We start from the raw sequence: 22,553 nt of genomic DNA on the forward strand, positions 1-22,553 counted from the left end.
GCTTTATGTTGCTTAATGGTGCCCATTATGTTTCTCCGCACATCTATTCAGTTGTTCCCCATCCCGTCTGTATGTCTGTTCAAACACGGATGTTTTTAAATGATCTGTTAAAGTAAAGAGTTTACATTCATTACAGGATGAACCAACAACCGGGATGGACCCCAAAGCCCGGCGCTTCCTGTGGGACTGCATCCTGAGCGTCATCAAAGAGGGACGATCAGTCATTCTCACATCACACAGGTGCAACATCACTCTTAATCTATTGATTTCCTCTGATGGATTCACACTTCACCCGCGAAGACCAGGGATAGCAGAGCAACCCAACCATAAAATGAACCTGAGCTGCAAATATTGTAGTTAGAATTGATTGAGTTACACTTTAGTTACTAGGTATTGTTTCCTGTGTGGCAGTTTTCGTTGGCTGCCAGAAACACACTGGCTGCTATAAAGCTTTCATGAGGCATGAGGGCATATTGACTGACTGGAGCTTTTTTTCCCTTCACAAAAAGAGAAACTGTCAATATCAGTGCTGGAGTCTTTTCATTATCCAAGAATTCCTGGAGCAAAGTTAGTCCCTATATTTTCCTGTGCAGTGTTGGCCAGTTTTTGGCATGGTTTAAAGTGAGAAGGAAAAAGATTAAATGCCTAATTTTTGTTGTGGAACATAAAACCTGATGGCCCAAGTCGATATGGAAGATTTAACAATTAACATGCCTATTCATTTTACTATTTCCCAAACTGCCTAGGTTTTTTAAATTATTTGTGCCCCTAGCAGTGCATATGAATAATCCGTGCTGTTGTTTATTTATTTTATTTCATGTTTTCCCTTCATGGAGAAATGAAAGCATTTGTTGTCGTCCAAGCCAATGTGGCTGAGCCGCATCCAATCGTCCATGGCATGACCAGGTGGTTGTGTTTTGTTAAGTGGCAGATTCACCAGGTTTTACAAAGTCATAATCCTAATTGGACCATTCCTCAGAATGGCTTCACAGGTTCTGCCTCAACTACAAATGACTCCTGCTCTCCAGCCCAACGCTGAAAGAGAAAAAATGAGATAATAAGAACTACAGATGGTCCCTTCCTCTCCCTCTAATTACCAAATTTGTCGTCCATTTAAGGTGTCAAAGTAGACAGTAAAAATGCTCTAATCCAAACTTCAACTGTAAATAGGAACAAAAGGTCTCAGTAAATCAGTAGAAATGTTTTTTAGCTAAATAATGTGAGGTGACACTGCCTTAAATAATTGAGTTCCATCCTTTATATAAAAAAAAACCCATCTGCAATGAATGTTCTATCCTTAAATACATAACATTTTAGAGTTTGAATGCGGACAGATATTTCAAAAATCCCTGAAATACCCCCATCATACTTAGAAGACCTGTTTTAAGATTGTATTGTCTTTCATCTGGTAAGCAGGAGACTCCAGCCTCTGGTATTATTGCTGCGTCTCATTAATGCAACATCACCCCTTTTCTTTCAATAGTATGGAGGAGTGTGAAGCACTGTGCACACGCATGGCCATCATGGTCAATGGGCGCTTCAAGTGCCTCGGAAGCATCCAGCATCTGAAGAGCAGGTAAGCGTCCTTCTTTTACGACTGGGTTTGTTACACCAAGAGCAGAATAAAAATTTAAAAAAACCTTTGAATCTTTGAATTGAGATGAAAGAAATCTCTGTGCTCCACTGAGGTGTTCTGTTATTTATATATAAGGTCATGTATATTGGTAATAAAAAGACAACAATTCAGGTTTTTCAAGGAAGAAAATGGAAAAATGCACTTTCTTCTTTTATCATTTTTGACTGCAGCTGAGAAGCTCTGTATGGGAGATACACAAATAATAACATCATTTATCAAAAAGTTTGCAGTTTTAAGTCAAACCTCGCGTAAACTTCATAATGTCATTTATATTAAAGGAATACTTCTAATATTCAAAAAAAAAAAATATATATATATATATATATATGTATATATACACACATTTACTTTCTAGCAGAAACAAATTAGCTTATCTTAGCATAATTACTGAAAACTGCTAGCCTGGCATGTTTATACACTTCAGTTTTTTACGGATTAACCTCTTCTACTCTATCCTTATTTACCATAGAACCATTTTACCACATGGCATATGCCACATAAAAGTGGTGTACATCATCTGAATGTTTAGAACCAAAAGATTAATTTTAGATGCAGCTCAACGCTGTGTCAAGCTTTTTTAGTCATAGATCTGTAATAAACAATGGTTTTTTTGAAGGTGCTATTCAAGTGTTGAGAAAATTTTAGAGTCTATAATGACTTGTGATGGAAGTATATGCCATTCCTATGTTTAATTATGTGTCACACACAAGATGTAACGATTTGACCCCTCAGAAATTGATTAAAATGATCATCAATCCCTTCATAACACCACATACACCAAGACAACCAAAATTTTGTCTTACTTTAGAGGGCTATTAAGCCTCATGTTCCAGCAAGCTAGCATTACATGGTTTGTAAAGCTCTAAAACTGAGCCTGCTACAGCCTGTGAAAGCAAATTAAGTCGGCCGAGGACGCTGGCGTCCACAAGGAGAAGAAGAGGTCAAACAATGTCGATGTCAAGGTGCTTTTAAAGGTTCTTGTAGGTAGATATTTTATACCTATGGATAGAGCCGGACTAGCTGCTTTGCCCTGTTTTCAGTCTTTATGCTAAGCCAAGCTAACCAGCTGCTTGCTCTGGCTTCATATTGTACTGGCATGATCATGACATCAATCCTCTCATCTCATTCCCTCTTAAGAAGACACATTTTATATATATTCTTTATATAGTAATATTAATATTATATACAACTCCAGTTTCTATGTATTATTTGGAGGTTCAGAGGCTATGTAATAATAATAATAACAATATAATACAATAATATGTATAATAATGTGTATTAATTTGTTTTGCTTACCATGAAGCTTCCTCTTAATAAACCCACATATATGCCACACATATTTTGGTTCTCATCAACCCGATTGTATTGATTTCACATGAAAAGATCCATATATGAGGCAAATGTGCAGACGGTCAGGTCTGTGGGCCTCAAGTTAGTGTCCTAAATCTTTCACCACTATCTCAATTTCACATATGTATCTCGACAGACCCATAAATACTATTTCCACCGTCCCTGTCGTTATGCACACCCGTAATAGGCTTTGTGCACGTCTCTTAATGGGTTTTGCTACGTCTCCATAACAGACATTCTCTGCCCCTAACTCCTAGCACTCGGGCCTCCTCTCTGATATTCATCTGACATTTCCCAAGGCCAGCACTTACGTCCCGAGCCCCGCATTTAGCACTGAGACCGATCCATTACCCTAGGTACAGTCTGGTGACATTATTACCAGTCCATTGTGTGATCTTGTAAGAGGAAGGACATTCCACACACACACACACACACACACACACACACAGGAGATACACACGGCAGGAATATGTGGTGGCAATCGTTGGGTGGAGAGAAAGATCAATACACCTGGGATGAGGGGCGGAGCAGACCATTTTTTTAAAGTTGTGCAGAGGATTAGGCGAAACGCTTGGAACAACAAGGCGGGGGGGGGGCAACGGTGTCAAGGGTATTTCACATCAAGAGCATTAATGTCATATCGTAGGCCACTGTCTCACCGTGGAGAGAGGAGGTCGATTGTGGATGGAGCAGGAGGGACAGTTGAGAGGCGAAGGGCTAAAGTAGGAGAGCAATGTACCAATCAGTCCGTCCCAGATGTTAGGGTAATTGACAGATCCGCTGTGTCAATTACATCCTGTCTGTAGGGGGAAGAGCAGGGTGGTGTAAATAATTGATGAACCATGCAGGAGGTATAGGATAGGTAAGAGCCATTGAAGCGAGGGGGGAGCAGCAAACTAAGGGAGGAGAACACAGGGTTAACACATGTTCTACTTCACTCAACATGCTATCGGGTAAAAGGGAATCACACAGTAAGAGGAGGCAAGATAAGCGTGACGTCTACACAGATTTTTGCCGTGCTTATTTTAGATCTCGCACGGACAATTTACATGCCGCTGAAATGCTATCGCTCAGTTCTTGCCACGCAGTGAATAATTTCTAATTAAGCGTCCCTATCTACTAGGCGCTCGATGTAATTAATGTTTCATGAGGTGTGGGACCCTGTTAATGACTGAAAAGGCAATTAAGGGCCGTCTTCCGTTTGTTTTCTTTTCCCCGTCACTATCCTGCCACATGTTTGTGCTGCCATGTTGCCCCTCCATCACACACACACACACACACACGCACAAACTAACTCACACTAACACACGCACACACGCACGCACACACACACACACACACACACGCACACACGCACGCACACACACACATTACATTTACATTACATTACAGTCATTTAGCAGACGCTTTTATCCAAAGCGACTTACAATCAGTAGTATATTACATATCATTCACTCATTCACACTGATGACAGAGCTACCATGCAAGGTGCCACCATCAGACTCTAACTAACATTCATTCACATCCAGTCCACACCGATGGCAAGCCTTCAGGAGCAACTTGGGGTTAAGTGTCTTGCCCAAGGACACATCGACTGCCGAAGCCGGGTATCGAACCACCGATCCGATTGAATGGAGAACTACCTTGCTCTCCACTACGCCACAGCCGCCCCACACACACGCACGCACGCACTACTGGTTTAGCATGTGATCCACCATCATGGTGGTTTGTCTCCACTTCTGACTCCATGATGTGAAAATGGAGGGGCTGCCTCTCACAAATGCACAAGCTGTTGCCGGCTTGCAGATGGGAAGAGTTCCATCAGACAGCAGGGGTGGAAGTTGAGAGGGGATGCAAGCCGATGGAGGCAGGTGGTGTACGCCGTCGTCGCACGGCATGAGCGGTTGACCTGCGAGGCTGTGGGGTTGCTGCTGCTTCCCCCCTACCCCCAACGTCTCCATCTCTTTTTCATCACAGGCCCCTGAAAGGAGTGCGGAATCTCACGGCGGGGGAAGCGCTCACATTTTGACCCCCTATTGCTCACTCTCCCACATTCGCGCCCCCCCTCGCCTCTTCTTCTTCAAAAACCTCTCACCATATTACCCTTATTTATTCCTCCCTCTGCTACTCTCAGGTGGCAGGGCTTCCAACCCGGCCATCCAAGTGCTTGTTAGTGCTGCCCCCTTTAGTTCAGTGGTGACCCTGTCTTTATCACTGAGATGCCCTTCTGCTACTTTAACAACCCCGCCTCTGCATATCAATCAAGCCCCAAATGAGCCAAAATAGTCCATTTAAACTGCCAGAGAGGTGGTCAGCATGTGAGAGGGGCTGAAGAATTGGTTCGGGCAGTGAATTCAGAACATTAGGGCGGCCATTTTTAAGAAGCCCCTTCATTATCGTCCTCCATGGCCGTTAAAAACATCCTCCTCCATCCCTCAAATCAATCACACTTCTAGGAATTTATGAAAGGCTGACAGAGAAGGGGGAAAATAAATAAATAAAGAAATGTGCGAGGGGCTGTAAATAGTGCTTTAGTACAGCAGTATGCTGGTATGAAAGCTCCCAGGTGTTAAGTAAACCCAAATGAAGTGGAGGAACCAATAAAAGCAGCTTCAAAGATCCCCTATAATCTTGTCAGTTAGAAAGGACACCCGCTAGCCGATGCCGGATTTTTCACTGATAGATATCATTCATATCCCCTCTTCATAAAGTACCTGCAGTCAGCTTAGAGCCTTATTTTTCTCCTTCCTTAAAGCATGTCATGATATAAAAGTGGAGGATAAAAGTGCCTTAAGTGCATTAAGGTAATGTGGTGTGGGCACTGGAGGATTTTTACAAGAGTGGTGTCTAAAAAGTTTGGATCAATCCCCTTAAGTTGACGTTGAGAAGTCCAATAAACTCCTTCCCACTCACTCTGCATCAGCTCTGCAGGTGTGCCATTAACTAAATAGTTTATGGCTTTTAAGTGTGTGTCACCGTCGGAGATGGATGACAAAATAATTCTCTTTACGGTTTATGATGCATCAGCAAAGTAGTTGTAATTAAGACTGCTAGAACATAGACAGACACAGATGGTGCACTGTATATGTACTGTGCATATCAGGGAGCTGTCTATGTATATATATATATATACACTATTCCCACCAGTATATATATATATATATATATATATATACTATTATACCACCAGGTATCAAGGTATCAGGGAGCTGTATATATATATATATATATATATATATATATATATACACACACATATATATATATATACACACACACACACACATATCTATATATGATATATATATATATATATATATATATATGTATATATATGTATATGTATATATATATATATATATATGTATATATATATATATATATATATATATATATATATATATATATATATATATATATATATATATATATATATATATATATATATATATATATATATATATATATATATATATATGTATGACAGCTCCCTGATACCTTGATACCTGGTGGGAATAGTTCTTGTATTGACATCAGTTTCATCATAGCTCATTTTTGTGCTTACAAGCAAGGCAAGCTTGCATCTATATTTGATCCGTCAAGGTCTGCAGAAATTGCTATATGGCTCGAGGCCTTTTCATTTGGTGAACTATGCATGTACAAGACCTGTATTAATAATTGCATAGGGCAGACGATGGCCTTCATGTGAGATTACTTTTAAACACAATATTGACATAAATAAACAGTTTTATTTGAACACAATAATCTCCACTCAAGGTCCAACCTACCTTTTATCTGAAGCTGTATCTAACCACTACTAGTGCTACTTCTACTACTTCTGGAAAACTGCTATATCCAAGGTCAACCCAAAGTCAATTTATGAATGAAGTTTCATTCTCAGTTACTTTAGCCGCTCACAATCTCACATTGAAACCTCATAATTATTTGAAGTCCATCATTTAAAGCACACTTCCTACTCCAACCACAATGATAACTTACACTGAAAACTCCAACTTTTTACATTGCCGAAGCCTCCCGGTTAGCAAGCACATGACCGTCATTAGTTTTCGCACATTCCTTTAAGATGAATTAAAGCTATAATAAAAAAATTCTGATTGGACAAAGATCCCCTGTCCATCAATTCCTCCATCCATTCATCCACCCGACTCGCCTCACACTGCCTGTGGAGCCTCTGCCTGGAGCTCTGTTAGCTTCCCCTCCAGGAACTAAGGAAGTTTTTGGATGACTTCCTGCCTGATCAAAGCGTCAGAAAACCCGAGCCACGCTGTGACCTCTTGCCTCGCGTCCACCCTCCACCTCCCTACGCTCACAAATACAAGGTTTGGCAGTGGCGAGGGTGACCTTTCTAGACTCCGTTAGATGAAGGAAGGCAGCAGAATTATTTTCTGCCTGTCATGCCCTTATCTGTGTCTGGCTGTTGTTTGTTTTAAATTACATGGAAGAACGACTTTCCAGCAGACCAGGGTCGAGGAGAGGATTGCGGCAGAATAATGGAAATGAAGGGGGGGAACTGCCGCGCAGCTATTACAGTGCCTCCGCCATGCTGTGTGAGCTGCTGTATCATTTCCTTAATGTAAAATAATATGAAGGGATTAGTTGTGACAATGTGGTGCAGCATTGACATAATCCATTCATTATTTCCTCAATGCTATATTCAACCCCAAATTGCAAAGATCTTGCTTTTAGCTTTAGAATCACCAGTCGCCTGCTAAAAGCTTATTAATTGTTTCAATCTTGCTGCACTATTGTTTGAAGAAATCTACGCCTTACTTTCCCTACACAGGCAGAGTTTATTTGAGGGGCGCCAAGACAGGCAGTGTATCAAAAATGAAATAACTTGTTTTGTTTTGAATACAGAGGCAGAGTAAAAATGATGAATATGAAAGACAGATATTTTCTCCAACTTGCTGCCTGAAGCCCCTGTGTAGCTGCAGACAGAGAATAAATAAAAATAAGGTAGGCATGAAGAAAGAATGAGGGAAAGCTAATTGATAAGCTCTTTTACTTTCACTGAAGAGCAGCATTTCATTACTCACGTACACCCCAAACCATATCGCCAACACTTTAGCCACAATGCCTCCTGGCCTTATTGGATTTTTGCAAAAGTGTTTTTGCATCTTGGCTGAGCTTGGCAGTCCTTGGACAAAGCACATTTCCTGAGCCGGCAGCTATAATAAACACAAGAGGATTATGGTCATAGTCTTGATTGGATGATGAATTAAGCTTGATGTGTGAGGATGGCTGTGATGTTTCGCTGCTGGTGTCTGATTACAGACTGTGTAGTCTTATAAAAAATCATCCAAAATGATGTGGCTGCGTCCTGGATAAACGCTTCTCTCGTGGAAAATGGTGCTGCGTGTGCAAAGCCAAGCCGACGGGCAAGTTGTGACATACTTTATTTTTGAGACCGTCCAGCCACGGTGATAATATTTGGCATAGTGAAAGAAGCCATTATGAATATAGTCATCTTTATTATTCTATAGCCCAGGTATTCCCAATACTGTCCCATTTACCCATTGTTGTTGACTGCGTCAGTTTTAACACTGCCCTAAAATGTTGGAACGCACAGACTTTGCACTGGTTTTTATTTGATAGAAAGACGCGTCTCAAGACGTGTCTCATGTCCACAGCTCTATCAGCATTTATGCGATGGTCTAAGATTTACACGTCTTAATTTAGCATAAAGAGCACAAAGATATTTTTGGGCACAATGATTGTTCTTTTCTGTTTTTGACAGCAGAAGCTATATTTGATATGACTGTTTACACTTACAGGACTCTCAATTTCACCCAGAACTCCTATTTAACTTAGAAAGCCCATTTGGGCACAAAATATACAACATTTTAATAGGAGATTTATTAAAAGAAAAAAATCAGAATAACAGTCTTTTGGACTGAGTACCTTGCCAAGAAAGATTTGCATGTGTTTCCCTACTGTAAATCGCCAAATGAGCATATTACATTAACAAGTATCAAATCCTCCTGTGTAATATTCCTAATTATTATGATCCCTTTATGCCTAATTTCATTGGCAAATGTGAATCATAAATTTAAATAGGATGGAATGTAGTCATGAAATGAAAGAGTTTAAATTTCCACAGAAGGGAGCTCCTTAAAGAAGGACAAAACAGTGCTACGATGGTATCATGTGTTTTTTGCTATAATACCAGAGCTGCTGAGACCCCTGCTCCCTCTGATGATAATCCTGCTTTGCCATTTACACTTTGAGATGATGAAGCCTCTATGTACACAGTGAATGCCTCGCAAAATAACAGTATTTCCTAGCAAGGTTGAGCAGGGCTCAGGTCAGTAAAGAGTATAATTTGGAACGGTTAAAGGGCTGTCTGAAGGGCAGCTGTTTAATGAAGCGCTATCATGCTGATACATGCGGGGCACCCATAGTTTTATCCACATGATGTGTGCGAAATAATATGTCTTCGAGGTTCATGGGAATGCTTTTGATCACCCTTGGTGTGCCGCCCATTAAGAAATCACAGTGGAAGCGCAACTCTCAGATCCTCCCTATATAGTAGGCCTTAACCGACGTGGTTGTGGATAGAATGCCATTTGATCAGCTGCATCATTGTCTGCATTTTTGTGTGTATTTTAATGTTTTAATTACCCCTTGCGTTGCAGCCTATCTAAATGTGTGTAATTAAACAATGTTATTTGTTTCAGACATTTCCTTAACTGTGAAATCAGACCATAATGCTAACAAACACTTAATCTTACTTACTCAGTGTGGCAGGAGACATAGGTCAATGAGCATAGTTATATAATGATATAGCAGGTTAATTGGTTCATATGCCATCTCCTGTAGATTTATGTCAATATACTTCTGATTTAGTAGTCTGGTTTAGTAGTCTGGCTTGTCCAATCAAAAAACCTGAAAATCCCAGTTAAGAGGGGTTCAGACCTGCCAGTCAATGTGCCTTTGCATGATTCTAAAAGTAGCATTAAAAAGACACTCATGCATTCCTATTGAAAATGAATGTTGGATAAGCATTCCCATGTACAATTTATGCAAAGTTACACTATTCTTGCTCTTTGGTTCTCCAACTTCAAGCAGTCATGTTTAACTAAAGGGACTGTGCTACCCGTGGGCTCCACTCATTGTGCTTCTCAGTACCAGCACAGAGCCCCACTTCCACTCTCAGCCCCTTAGGGATTGTGTAGGCCTGCAGTTTAGTCGCCATATCTCTAATTGCCACTAAGGGAGCCTCTGACTCTTGTTGCTTGTTGCTCTGTACTAGCCCACAATGGACATTTCCATGAGTAAATCCAACATTAGGGAATTAATTAGGCAGAAAACAATGGGTCATAAGAGTGCTAACGACAGAATAACAAGGCACAGAGTCTTATTTGAAGCTCGCCAGACGTTGCATACAACTGGGAAGATGCAGAATGCTAATTAGCTTTAGAGCTTAGCTGTGGCATATTTTCATCAGTGACAATATTTAATGTCGGGGGATATTGTTCATGTTGTAAAGCTATACCAGTAGAGCATGTTGTCACATTTTCAACACTGTGGCTGTTCAAGCATTTATATCCTCTCTTTGTTACTTGTCATATACTTAGACATATAGCAGTGATGTAAGAGTTTCTCTTAAATTATTCCTTAGTAAGTAGGCTTTCAAGTTTTCATAGTTTGTCCGCCCTCCACAATGCCAGGAGGCAACAAGTGAGAGAGGATTCTGAATCTTATTTTGGATGCAATCTTTTAGGATAGTGCTTATCAAACTTGCATTGTGGATGTTGCTACCTTGCTAGTGGAACTGGATTCTCCAGCACAAGATCTGTCTGCGTAGTGATCTCAAGTAATGTATTGGTTGTCAGATGAAAGCGAAGTGGCTAGCGTGCCTAATTAATAATAACATTGCCTAACCCAAAAGGGATGCAATGTTTTAGAATCCTTTTTTTTTTTCTTCAGTTCTTTCAATCATGCAAAGGCCTCTTCAACAATGTACACCCTTAAAAGCAATTCATGTCTCATTTGGCTGTTATGCTTGACTCAAATTTATGCTTTCTTTGACATTTGGTGCAGATTATTGTGTTGAAACCTATTATTACTTGGAAAAGTTGAAAAGTTTTTCCATTTCTTGGCAGCGTTGTTGTACCGTTGAAGTCAAGCTGCTTTAGCTTTCAGGGGCTAGTGGCTCACCTTCCCCCTCAAACTCACCACATCCAGAGAATATGAGACCAATTATATTTTTTGCTCCCCATCTCGTCTCTTCCTTCCAGCGCACCTCCTTACAATTCATCAACACGCCGTGTTCACAGAAGAAAAGAAAAGTTGATTAGTTAGATGACGAGATGTGAGCAATTTTGGCACTGGCATAGCATTTTCAGTTACAGAAAGCTTAACCTGACGTCTTGATCTTGTGTCCTCAGAGGACAAAAATGTCGGTCAGAAAACTTCCATAACAATATAAATGAATATTATTTTCCACATTCGCTGACATATTTTTTATTGTAAAAAAAAAAGGCTGTAAAATGAAATACATTTCTGTATACTCAATTCAAGGGAAAATTATTTTTTTTCACAGCCTGGGTTATGTCAACGGTTAGCAACCACACTGATTTTCATTTTTTTGTGCAGGGTCAGATTAAAAAAACTCCCTCTTTTAACTAAAATTGTGCCCTTCATAGAACCGCTAGATAGTACATATTGAAATTGGTTTTTAACCAACATGGTATTATCACTTTCTACTTTCAGAGTTGAATTTGTTGCCAACATTGATCGTACTGATCATAGCTTCCAAAAGTTAATTTATTTTCAGAATTTTGACCCTTTGAATGGCAGTTTCTGAGGGTCTGTATTTTGTCTACACTGTTTTGTATTAACTTATTATGGGAGCTGAGGTTGAACTTTCAAAATTAGAAAAAGAAACCTACACCTTTGCCAAAATAATTGAATGGACAAAAAGCATTAATTGTGTCTTCTTGTTCTAGATTTGGTGATGGCTACACTGTGATTGTGAGGGTTGGTGGCTCTCCTCCTGCGCTGAAGCCAGTAGAGGACTTCGTCCAGCAGTCCTTCCTGGGCAGCGTCCTGAAGGAGAAGCATCACAACACACTGCAGTATCATCTCCCATACACACAGGGGGCTTTGGCCAACATCTTCAGCCAGTTCACCAGCAATCAGCAGAGGCTGGGTGTGGAGGACTACTCCGTGTCCCAGACTACGCTGGATCAGGTAAGGCCCAAACAAATATTATAATGGATCAGTTTCAAGTTAGATATGTGGAGTCTACCCATATACTACTGTAACATTTCCCCTCAACTGACATATGTAAGTAAAAGGGTGATAGACAGCACTTTGATGCATGTAAATATTCAGGCTTAGCTAAGAGAAATCTGCTTATTTCGAGGAATTTCATGCAGATGGTAATTTGCCCCAGGTCTCCATTCTCTCTGCATCAGATGAACCTATGAAATGTTTTGTTTGATCAGTATTCCTTAGATCATTCCATTGTTAATACTATACAAAGCCAGCAATACATTTATTCATCTTCCATCTTCATCATTACCATCAGAACCAACAATAGAACAATATATACAAAACATGTTAATATGGCTTTACCCACACCGAGTCCACACTTTTTTGTCTTGTACACATGCTTTGCCCAGTCGTAGCTATGCATCGGGGACCTGGCAAGCTGTGAAAAGAACAAAAGGAGCAAAAACAAACCATGCACTTGATTATTTCCAAAGGTTTGTTCACAGCAAAGAGTTGTTGATGACACATTTTCCTATATCCAAACGTACAATCCCTGCTGTTCAATAATTTATTCTTGATAGAAGAACATCAGTTTTTGCTGATTTCAGCTTGCACAATTAGACTCCAAATATCACTTCTGACATGAGCAAAATTTAGACTGTAGAGTCTCCGTGGCCATGTTCATTGTCCAGCTGTAATCCTGCGCAGTGCCAGCACAGTTTAACACATCATTAGGGCAAGTGTCAATGCCTGCAGCATTTAAAGTGCTCCCAGTTAATGTGAGTCTGCTCAGTTCAGGATAAGATTTAAGATCCATCATTGCCTACGCTTTGTCCTCTCCCATTTAGGTTGTCAGACTGACCAACGAGGACTACGCTGAGTTTGTGTAGCCAAGATAGTTCAGCCGCCAGGTCCCAGTATTGATCAAGTATCTGGACTGACTTTTCTTTTTTATATATATATATATATATATATATATAAAAAAAAAAGCTCCCAGCCAGTGCCTTTTTTTTTTTAAAATTCCAGTCCAAGTGCACTAGCACTAGCTAGACCCCCTGATTGGTGAGATAAACTGAGCCCCTGGCAGGTTACGGGGCTGGCTTCACCTTGTGTTTTCCAAATGGCCCCAGGGACCCAATGCAATCAGCCGCTCAGAGGCAAGCGTGTCTGGTCTTGCAAGCCCACCATTAGCTCAGCAGAAGAAGACCAGGTGGGAGATGACCTCCGAGGGGTCCAGACAGTTCACCGGTCCACACCACCATGGGGGAGGGGGCGCTCTTCTTGGATTAAACAACACAATTCTTCTGTGCAGTTATTTGCACTGTGGCACTGCTGTGTTTAAATCAAATTATGTGATATAGAGATTTCCAGGAATGTTAAGCATTCCATTATCAACTTGATCCCCCTGCGGATAACCCCTATTTCAAGAGAAAACCATCTTTTGTAGCCTTATTTAAGTAGAATATGCCCTTCTGGGGGTAATTAGCCCACCACTACTCCAACCTTTTATTACATTACAGTCATTTAGCAGACGCTTTTATCCAAAGCGACTTACAATCAGTAGTATATTACATATCATTCACCCATTCACACACTGATGACAGGCTACCATGCAAGGTGCCACCATCAGACTCTAACTAACATTCATGCAACATCCAGTCCACACCGATGGCAAGCCTTCGGGAGCAACTTGGGGTTAAGTGTCTTGCCCCCAAGTTGACACATCGAGCCCAAAGACACATCGACTGCCGAAGCCGGGTATCGAACCACCGACCCTCTGATTGGAGAACTACCTTGCTCTCCACTACGCCACAACCTTGCGTATTTTGTTTAAATTTTTTTGCCAACTGGCCTCACATTCTGCACTGGTCAATATTTACCAGATAAGAGGTAGTAAATAAATCATACTTTGACCAGGAGGTCACATTATTAAAACACAGAGGGGAGGACTGGAGAACCTGTGGAGACCCAGACTGTCACCTTTCAGCCGGTGATTTATAGAGAGGAGCCTTGACCTATAGTATAACACCAGACTTGCACTACAATTAATATTGATCCAAACAGCCTGCAGCTCAGGCATTAACGCTGATGGCCAATACAGTGCAGCGCAGATGGAGCATTTGAAGAGCAGATTGTGTAGTAGGACTGTGAAGTATGTGCTGCTTTATGTGTGGATAATGGTCCACATTCAACCTTGCCACTGCTGTACCAATGAAGCAGATGACCCTTTAGTTACATTTTATATATGTTCTTAAGTATAGCTCTTCTATGTTTTCTTACATTAATCGCATATTTGATTTAACCTCAGTATATTTAGCAAACATTTTAGTTTCATTATACACAGTATGAAAACAAGAACTTAAAGCAACCTGGCCTCTTAAGAAACACTTACACAAACCCCTTCCGTTCTATTACTTTTTTAAATTCATAAAGTTATCCATTGCTTTTTGAAATCTTTCACCTCATGAGAGCTCATATGCTCACACATTTAGTATTGTGTCAGTAATTTACGGTCCATCTGATTACTTCTTAATTATAGAAAAATAAGACGCAGCCCTAATAAAGATGCCTAAATAATACATTTTCCAGAAAAATTAATTATAAAAATATCAATTATGGGTCAATGATCATGTGTAATGATGCTTACAAGTCAATGTGAATGTCTACTTTAAGTATTTATAAAAGCATTTAACTTCATGTAGTATGCATCAGTTGCGACTTTAAAAGTAAAAAAAAAAAAGAAATATGGGAATTGTTAATTAGTTTACTATAAAAAATAATTAAAGCTGCAATGGGTGAGATCATCTTTAATGTGGAAAGGCTTGCATGTTGTAGGTAATTGTTTTGAGTTTACTTTACTTTTTCGATTCACTCTCAGACCTAAAGAGCAAAGTATTTTTCTCAGGAGTTTATTGAGACTAAAACAATTACTGTGAAAGGAGATTGAATATGGGACTTACATTTGACAGGGGTCCTGGAACACAACGCCAAATAAATTATATTTTTGCTTCACATTTGCATATAAAATTCTTATGTTTAACGTGATAAGATATGTCGAAGTTGTATTTAGGACTTGTTGCGATGCCCCCGAATTATCCCAAAAAAAGAACAATTATTGCATTTTGCAAATGGCATTTAAAGGATGTTCTCAGCATGTACGAAAAGACCCCAACTGCATTGTGAAGTTTCTTTGTCGACTCTTCGGCTAAAACAAGATCTTCCAATGCCAAAGACCATTTCAAAGTCGGTGTAGTATGAAACACGAGAGCATGAACATGTGGATGACATGTATGTAAAAAATAGCAATATTACATTCTGCAAGAGCTCCTTTGATAAACATTAGAGGTTAATTGGGTGATTCATGTCCTTTGCCTCCTCTGTTCTGCCTCAACAGGCATCTAATAAACACCCAAATGTTCCCTCTGCAATGTAATTAATGCCCGCATCCATCTGTTATTAAGAAAATGCCACTCAACAGCTCTGGTGCATGACGTTCAGGTCATGAGTGGTTGGCTAAATACAGAAAGTGTACATTATGATGAGAGGCTCAACACAAAGCAGGGAATGAATTAACCATGGTCATCTCAGTGAGAAATGTTGTCAACTGCAACATTGAAGCACTTTTTTTTACCATATTTGAATTCTTTGCGAAACCTCAATACAAACAGTACTTAGTAATTCTATTGAGAAACTATACAGCCTTGACTATGAATATGAAATGCTTTGCATGCCTCAGCAAGTCAAGCCAATATCAGCCAGTGGCAGGGTCAGAAGCCGAGAGAGGCTGTGTTTGCTGCTACTGTCATTCTTATCCTCCAACTCATTCTCCCCTGATAAGATGCCTTGACAACTGTGACCTTGATACATACTGCTGATGGTCCGATATCACACACATTGAAGCCTACTTTAGCCTCAGGCGTTCTGCAAGCATAGATTGCTCCTCTGTTACAAAGTAGTCTGCTGTATTACTTTTAATACAACAACCTAGCCAGCAGCTCCGCGAGCATTGAGGTCAAGAAGCTCTACATTTTGCTAAATCTTTGGAAGTACAGTACATTAAGTGGCAAAAGCCTGTTTTACCTTGGAGTGAACAAAAGACCATAATTTACTCATTACGAATTCTGAGAGGAAGCACCAAAGTTGATTCCATGAAATCCCTAGTTTAAACATCTGACTCCTTAGTAAAAACAAGGTAGCAGTATTGAGAGAGCAGAATATGCCACCGCTAGTTACTACCAACAAACAGCCCTTGAGCAAGGCCTTTAACCCCGAACTGCTTCAGCTGGGCACAATTGTGCACAGCTATCGCCACACTGCTCTTCTGTGTGGAGTTTCTATGTACTCACTGTGGATTTTCTCCGGGTTCTCCAGCTTCTTCCCACAGTCCAAAGACATGCAGGTTAGGTTCATTGTATACTCTAGATTGCAGTAGGTTTAAATAAAAGCATGAATGGTTGTCTGTCTCTATGTGTCAGCACCCTGTACTCCGCCTTTGCCCTTTGCTGGCTGGGATATGGCTCCAGCCCCCTCAACCATGGATAGGACAAGTGGTTACAGATAAAGGATGCTCCATCTGTCTGTAAGGCTTTGTCTGTACTAGGTTGCTTCTAGGAGTGATTTTCTAAATAGTTATACTTATTATCGCCATGCACCCAAGATTTACTTTAAAAAATCTGCCGACAAGCATACGTAAAATTAACTTTTATATAGTGTTTATCGTGTTTGTTTATTAAGTAAACAGATATGCGCTATATTGTAAGTTTTATATGGAGCTCAGCTAAGTTAATTGTTTTAGGGTTCAAGCTCCAAACTTAATGCACATACATGAGAGTGAGATTGGTTGTAATATCTAAACATAGGATAAACAACGTCATATCAAGTGCACATTTCTCAAAGGTTCCTATTGCCTACAAGAGCAATGGAAGAGCCTCCTGTCCACATTTTTGCTATCAAGACAAGATATTACACAGCACTTGACAACGGCACTACATCAGAGTTATAAGCCTGAAAAAAACCTCTTTGTTCAAAAAACTGAATCTACTAAGTTTAGACTTTTTCTCTCTCTATCATTAACATTACATTTTAAGGGAACCGATTATATAAATTGGCTAATTAAAAACAGAAACTTCAAAGGCTGACAGGATAGATTTTTCTTACCCTGAAAAATCAAAAGCCTGAAAGGACACTTTTGTTTATTTCTGTTCATTAATGCTCTTTCACAGGCATTTACTTTCCATCCCATTTCATTTATCAGCCATGTAGCTATGAAAAGGTATTCATCTCGAATTGGTCTTGATGTTTTTTTTTCCTCCATTGATTTTAAATACAATCTATTAATGCGCATATCCTTTTATATTCACACAGCCACTGAAAATCTTTGAATGAAAAAGCAATGCTCTTATCATTTTTTATGACCCTCTTTGTTGCTTTTTTCCCGTGGGGTAAAAATCTTTAGTGTAGCTTTATCACAACAGACAGCTAATGCAAAGAGAATAAAAAGCCCGAACTACAGCGATGTTTACAGCACAATGAAATACACACAGCTTTTTATGAATGCTATAGGATTGATTTCTTCTGACATTAAATGGGTATCACAGAGAGAAGAATGATTGTTTTATTCTCTTTCTCAGCTGGTCAAAGATGTCAAACTGACATTCACTGTGTGAGTCTAGACGCTTACTTGATGCTTCATAGCCCTTGTCTGGCAACTCATTCTCATGCGCCCCGTTGACTGTACTGCTATTTCTGTTTGTTTAAGAGGCAGAGGGTTGGGGAGAGCTGAAATGAGATGGTTGGAAATATGTCCACAGGCCCTTCAGTATTGTGTGTGTTCTAAGTTTGTTATCTTGCATTTGCCTTTAAGTATCTTCTTCTCCTCACTGATATTCCAGGTCTTTGTGAACTTTGCGAGGCAACAGCACGGGGAAGAGGACTCTAAGGCCTATGACAACGCAGTGGACACTTCAGATGAGCTGCCAATGAAGTCGGTGAAGACCTCCCAAGAAGCAGAGAAGGTGTAACACTCATTAGACACATTACAATTACAGTGGGGCTGGCAATATACTTTAAACAAGCTTGAATTGGGCTCAAACTTTATGCATAGCATTGTTTAGACACCAAGTGCAACAATGACTTGTACTGTAATTGTTTGTGTTATCTTCCATAACCACCCTGAATTAACCTTCTCTAACACAACTCATCTAAATCTCGAGTTACAGTTAGTTCACACTGCAAAAACGTTTAAGCTCTCAGGCCTTCTGTATTTCCTTCAAATATTTATTCTCCTGGAGACCACCTTTTCTCAGTTAATGCTGTCTCTGCAAAGTCAACACTATAGACTGCATAGAACTTGGATGTCGTCTCCGTAACCTCAGCCATAGGTCTCTGAAGAGCCGTTGTAAAGCTCAAAGTGGTTTGCTCCAGCTGTCGCCATTTTGGCAGCTCCTGAACAAGATGAAAATTAGCTATAGTGACCAAAACTGTTTTTGATCCAGGCTGTACACAAAGATAATGCAAACAAGTTTGCTCATATTTTAGTAGGGATAATCCTGTCCTCCATACATATTGGTAGGGACATGACCCCACCATTCACATGCAAATCCAATTGTATATGCTACAACTGAGACAACGCCAGTTTTATAGTTTTTAATATATTGCCGACCTTAGCATAGTGGAGGAGAGTGTGAGGACCAAATGATTCTGTGAAAACATCAATCTGCATAATATTTAGGACACTCCAGGATTGAACATCAAATTTGTTTGTGTTTGAGATTTACTCGTTGTTTATAATGATCATATTTTGAAATATAAAACTGTATAAAAGAGAGAAGCTTTCCCTGATGTTTTTAGGTTGATGTGATCAGGTCAGATATTAGGTCACTTATGTTGATATTTATACATATCAATAAATATCAACAAGCGACTAATCTAAGAATATTTGTCTTAAATAAAAACCCCATTGATCAACAGTTAGTTCCTACCTCATATTGTGATTTAAAAGGCACTGTAATGTTTGATTTTGATTAGAAATGAATAATAACAACTCTGTCTGATGGCTTTGAACATCTGAATGAGCCTCCAATCAGCTGTAGATGCTGTTTAATCAAAGACATTGAGGTTCCTGCAGTGGGAAGATGATGAGTCAGTCAGAGTCAACCAGCTGTTAAACATGTTGGGTCTGCTAGAAAGACAACACATCGTATGTGTGCACCAGTTTACAGAGAACTACTATTCAGAGGCTTTGTGACTATAACTGGAGTTACTGTGAATACATTTTGTCACAATGTGCCTTTTTTAAACTGCCATGTTTGGAAACCCTTTGACAATCAATAGGCTCTGGCAGCATGTCTTATTTACAATGTTAAAGGAGTAGTTCACCCACATAATCACCATCAATTACACTTTGTAACCTGAGTTATACCGCACGAGTTTTGTGTGACTTTGTAAAGGGGATTTTTTAATATAGTTTTGCTGAGAAAAACAAGGTTCTTTAACAGATAAAACAGCATTAGTTCTGGTAATATGGATTTCCTATTTTACTTACGTTACTGTTGCTACACCTATCGAGTTTACCATTTCGATAAATGCAGTTTAAAATGATGTCTGCCTTTTTTTTTCACTTGGAAAATTAATGAATTTTTTTTAAACTGTAATTTGGAATGAATGTCATTAATGTTTTAAATAAATTATACAACATAGCTGTGATATGTATAGATATTGCATTGTATACTACGTGAACGAAATGTATAAATGGTAAATGGTATATACTGCTTATGTTCAACAAAATAGAATGTTAAATAATGTTTTATGTGCAATCTTGACTCAAGAATATTTACTTTTAAATGTAGAGAGTAGTTCATAGCTACATTCTTTTCAACATTATGTTCTGTACTGTACAACATTAAGAGATTGTAATTGGCCTAATGATTAATAACCTGATGCTGCTGACATTACTTGCCACTTACAGTCACTCTGGCTTACTTTGAGAGCTCGACATCATTTTTATGCTGTGCTCAAATTACTGTCATGCCCGTTGCAGAGAATAATGCATCCTATGTACACTGAATCCTGCCAAGACAAATGATTAAACATTTTCACAAATTGTAATGTGACTTTGACTTTCATTTTTGCACAGTGCTTTAATTGTACACTGAGTCATCGGATCTAAGTTAGAACGTCTCTTTAGTTCAACTTTCTACATGCTGTTTTATTGTCATGTCCTTCTTTTCACTCCTTGTTTTTCCATTTGAGTGTAGCGTTTAGTTGCAGGCTCACATTTGTTGAGTCTCTGATATGTCCATCCTTTAACTGAGACCATGGGATGCCAGGATACCGATTGCTCCAGAGTGGGTAAGGCACTTTATTTCACATTTAGTCTGCCAGATGCCTGAGAACAAAATTATTTTCTTGTCAAACTATCACACAGACACTTTTAGTGCATTTCTGTTTTTGATGTTCCTTTTATTCCAGCAAATCCAAAGCTAGTATGCCTTGAGGTTAACCCAATTGTTTCTCGTTTTTTTCTATATCACAAAGTATGTAGCTCTTGTTTTGGAACAGCCTTCCCTTCAATAATTCATGAAGACGTCTCATTTTTATGTAATTTTAAATTACATTTCCTATACTGTTTCCTTCTTTATCCCTTCTGGATTAGACAGTCAAAGCTCGACTGATCTATTTAAGTGTCTGCTCTACTTTTTCGTCTAAATTATAGAGATACATGTATATGTATTTCCGGTTCTTTCTCAGCTGCAAATGTGTTTGTTTGTCTTTGCTTGGGCTTGGCAGGCAGATGAGGGTAGCTGCAATCCTCTGTATTTTTCTGTCTTTCACCTGGCTGAAGTATTGACTCTTTATTTTCTTGGCCTGCAGACACATCTGAAGAAAAAGAGATCCATGATAACTCGTAGCTTTACTTTGATTCATATTTTTTGGTACGTTTTTGAAATGTTTTTTTCTTTTTTAAACGGTCATATCAAGGCTCAACTTGAGATTTGTCACAGATTAATGCCTGGTTAAAGTATGTGAAGCAGGGCTGAAATGTGAAATTGACAGACATTTTCTTACACCTAGATACCGAAATCATCTGTGTTAAAAAGATCAAAATGTTATCTATCACCAAAAACAAAGAACCTTTTGGATGACAAAGTCCAGATCCTGGGGTGAAAGTTTCTGGTTGCTTCTAGACTCAGTAGAGACTATAAAATATTCAGCATTTCAAGACGACATATTGGTGTCTCATGCTTGTTTGATCATGAACAACAAAAAACAGTGAAACAAAATAGTGCTTGTTTTAGTTCTAGACTGCTTTCTGATAAGTACAGATTATTAAAGGTTGGTTTATTAAAGTTTCAATGACTTACTCGGTTGTGTCATGATGTGCGAGATTTACTAAGGTCCAATCTGAATGGAGAAAATAATGAATATGATATTGATTATGTGATACAAAGACACTTAAATACATATGCATAAGCTATATATACAATGTAATTAAAATTGATATGCAATGTAATGAATTTCCTTCAGATTATTTTAGTGAAGAGCTGGATTTCATGGGTCATTAACTGTCTATGAGAATGAGCAAATCCTCTCATTGTTCATGTGAGCGTTTAATGACGCTAATATGATCTCTATTGTTCTTCAATGGCTCCCTCAAATCCACCACTCTATATTTCCCACATAAAGCAGAAGGCTTAATCTTGGCAAACTGTTGCTTTAACTCGAGTATCTTAACTTAATATTTTGGCTTTCTGCATGTATCACACTTCTTGTCTCTCTTTGCTCATTAGAGCGCCCAGCTCTGGGGCACACTGCCAGAAGCAATCAGTCAGGTGGGAACTTCACAAAGGCGATAAAACTTGTGTCTTAAGGTAAGATTACTTGTCACATTCCGCCATTATTCCCTCGCACTTCTCGTCCCAGTGTAATACTGCAAAGGTTTATGAGCAGAGGTCACATAAGGAGGCAGGATTGTCGGGTGTGTGGGACTGAGTGTGCAGGCTTTTAATTAATTTGAGCCGTTGCCATCTCTGAATCTTTCTTAAGTATATATATTTAGATTTGCAGAGCCACCTGTTTTTTCATTTTTTTTTTCATTCTGAGCAAGCTATTAGTGGCCTTTTATTAAATGTTTCTTTAGTTGTCCTTTGTGTCCATGGTGACCAATTTCAAAAGAAAATTCCCTCTTTTGGTGCAGTAGTATGCATTCAAATTTGCTATGAAATGATAGAGAGTGGAAAAATACACCCAGGGTGACACATGAAAGGTATTAACCATTTAAATAAATTGAGTTCTGCAGCAATATTTTTGGAGTGAAGTTTGTCATAGT

At 39.2% G+C, this 22,553-nt stretch overlaps 1 protein-coding gene across 1 annotated transcript in view; it reads left to right on the top strand.

Moving 5' to 3' along the window:
- The window catches only part of LOC129093563 (phospholipid-transporting ATPase ABCA1-like), a 132,169-nt gene extending 111,874 nt beyond the window's left edge, over positions 1–20,295 (top strand). The window contains exons 46-49 of the mRNA XM_054601616.1: positions 137–240; positions 1,484–1,576; positions 11,959–12,202; positions 18,118–20,295. Coding sequence (XP_054457591.1) covers positions 137–240; positions 1,484–1,576; positions 11,959–12,202; positions 18,118–18,246 — 570 coding nt within the window. The 3' untranslated portion in view covers positions 18,247–20,295. The remainder of the gene's footprint in view (positions 1–136; positions 241–1,483; positions 1,577–11,958; positions 12,203–18,117) is intronic.
- The last annotated feature ends 2,258 nt before the right edge of the window (positions 20,296–22,553 follow it).

Source organism: Anoplopoma fimbria, chromosome 7, assembly GCF_027596085.1.
Source record: "Anoplopoma fimbria isolate UVic2021 breed Golden Eagle Sablefish chromosome 7, Afim_UVic_2022, whole genome shotgun sequence".
Classification (NCBI taxonomy): domain Eukaryota; kingdom Metazoa; phylum Chordata; class Actinopteri; order Perciformes; family Anoplopomatidae; genus Anoplopoma; species Anoplopoma fimbria.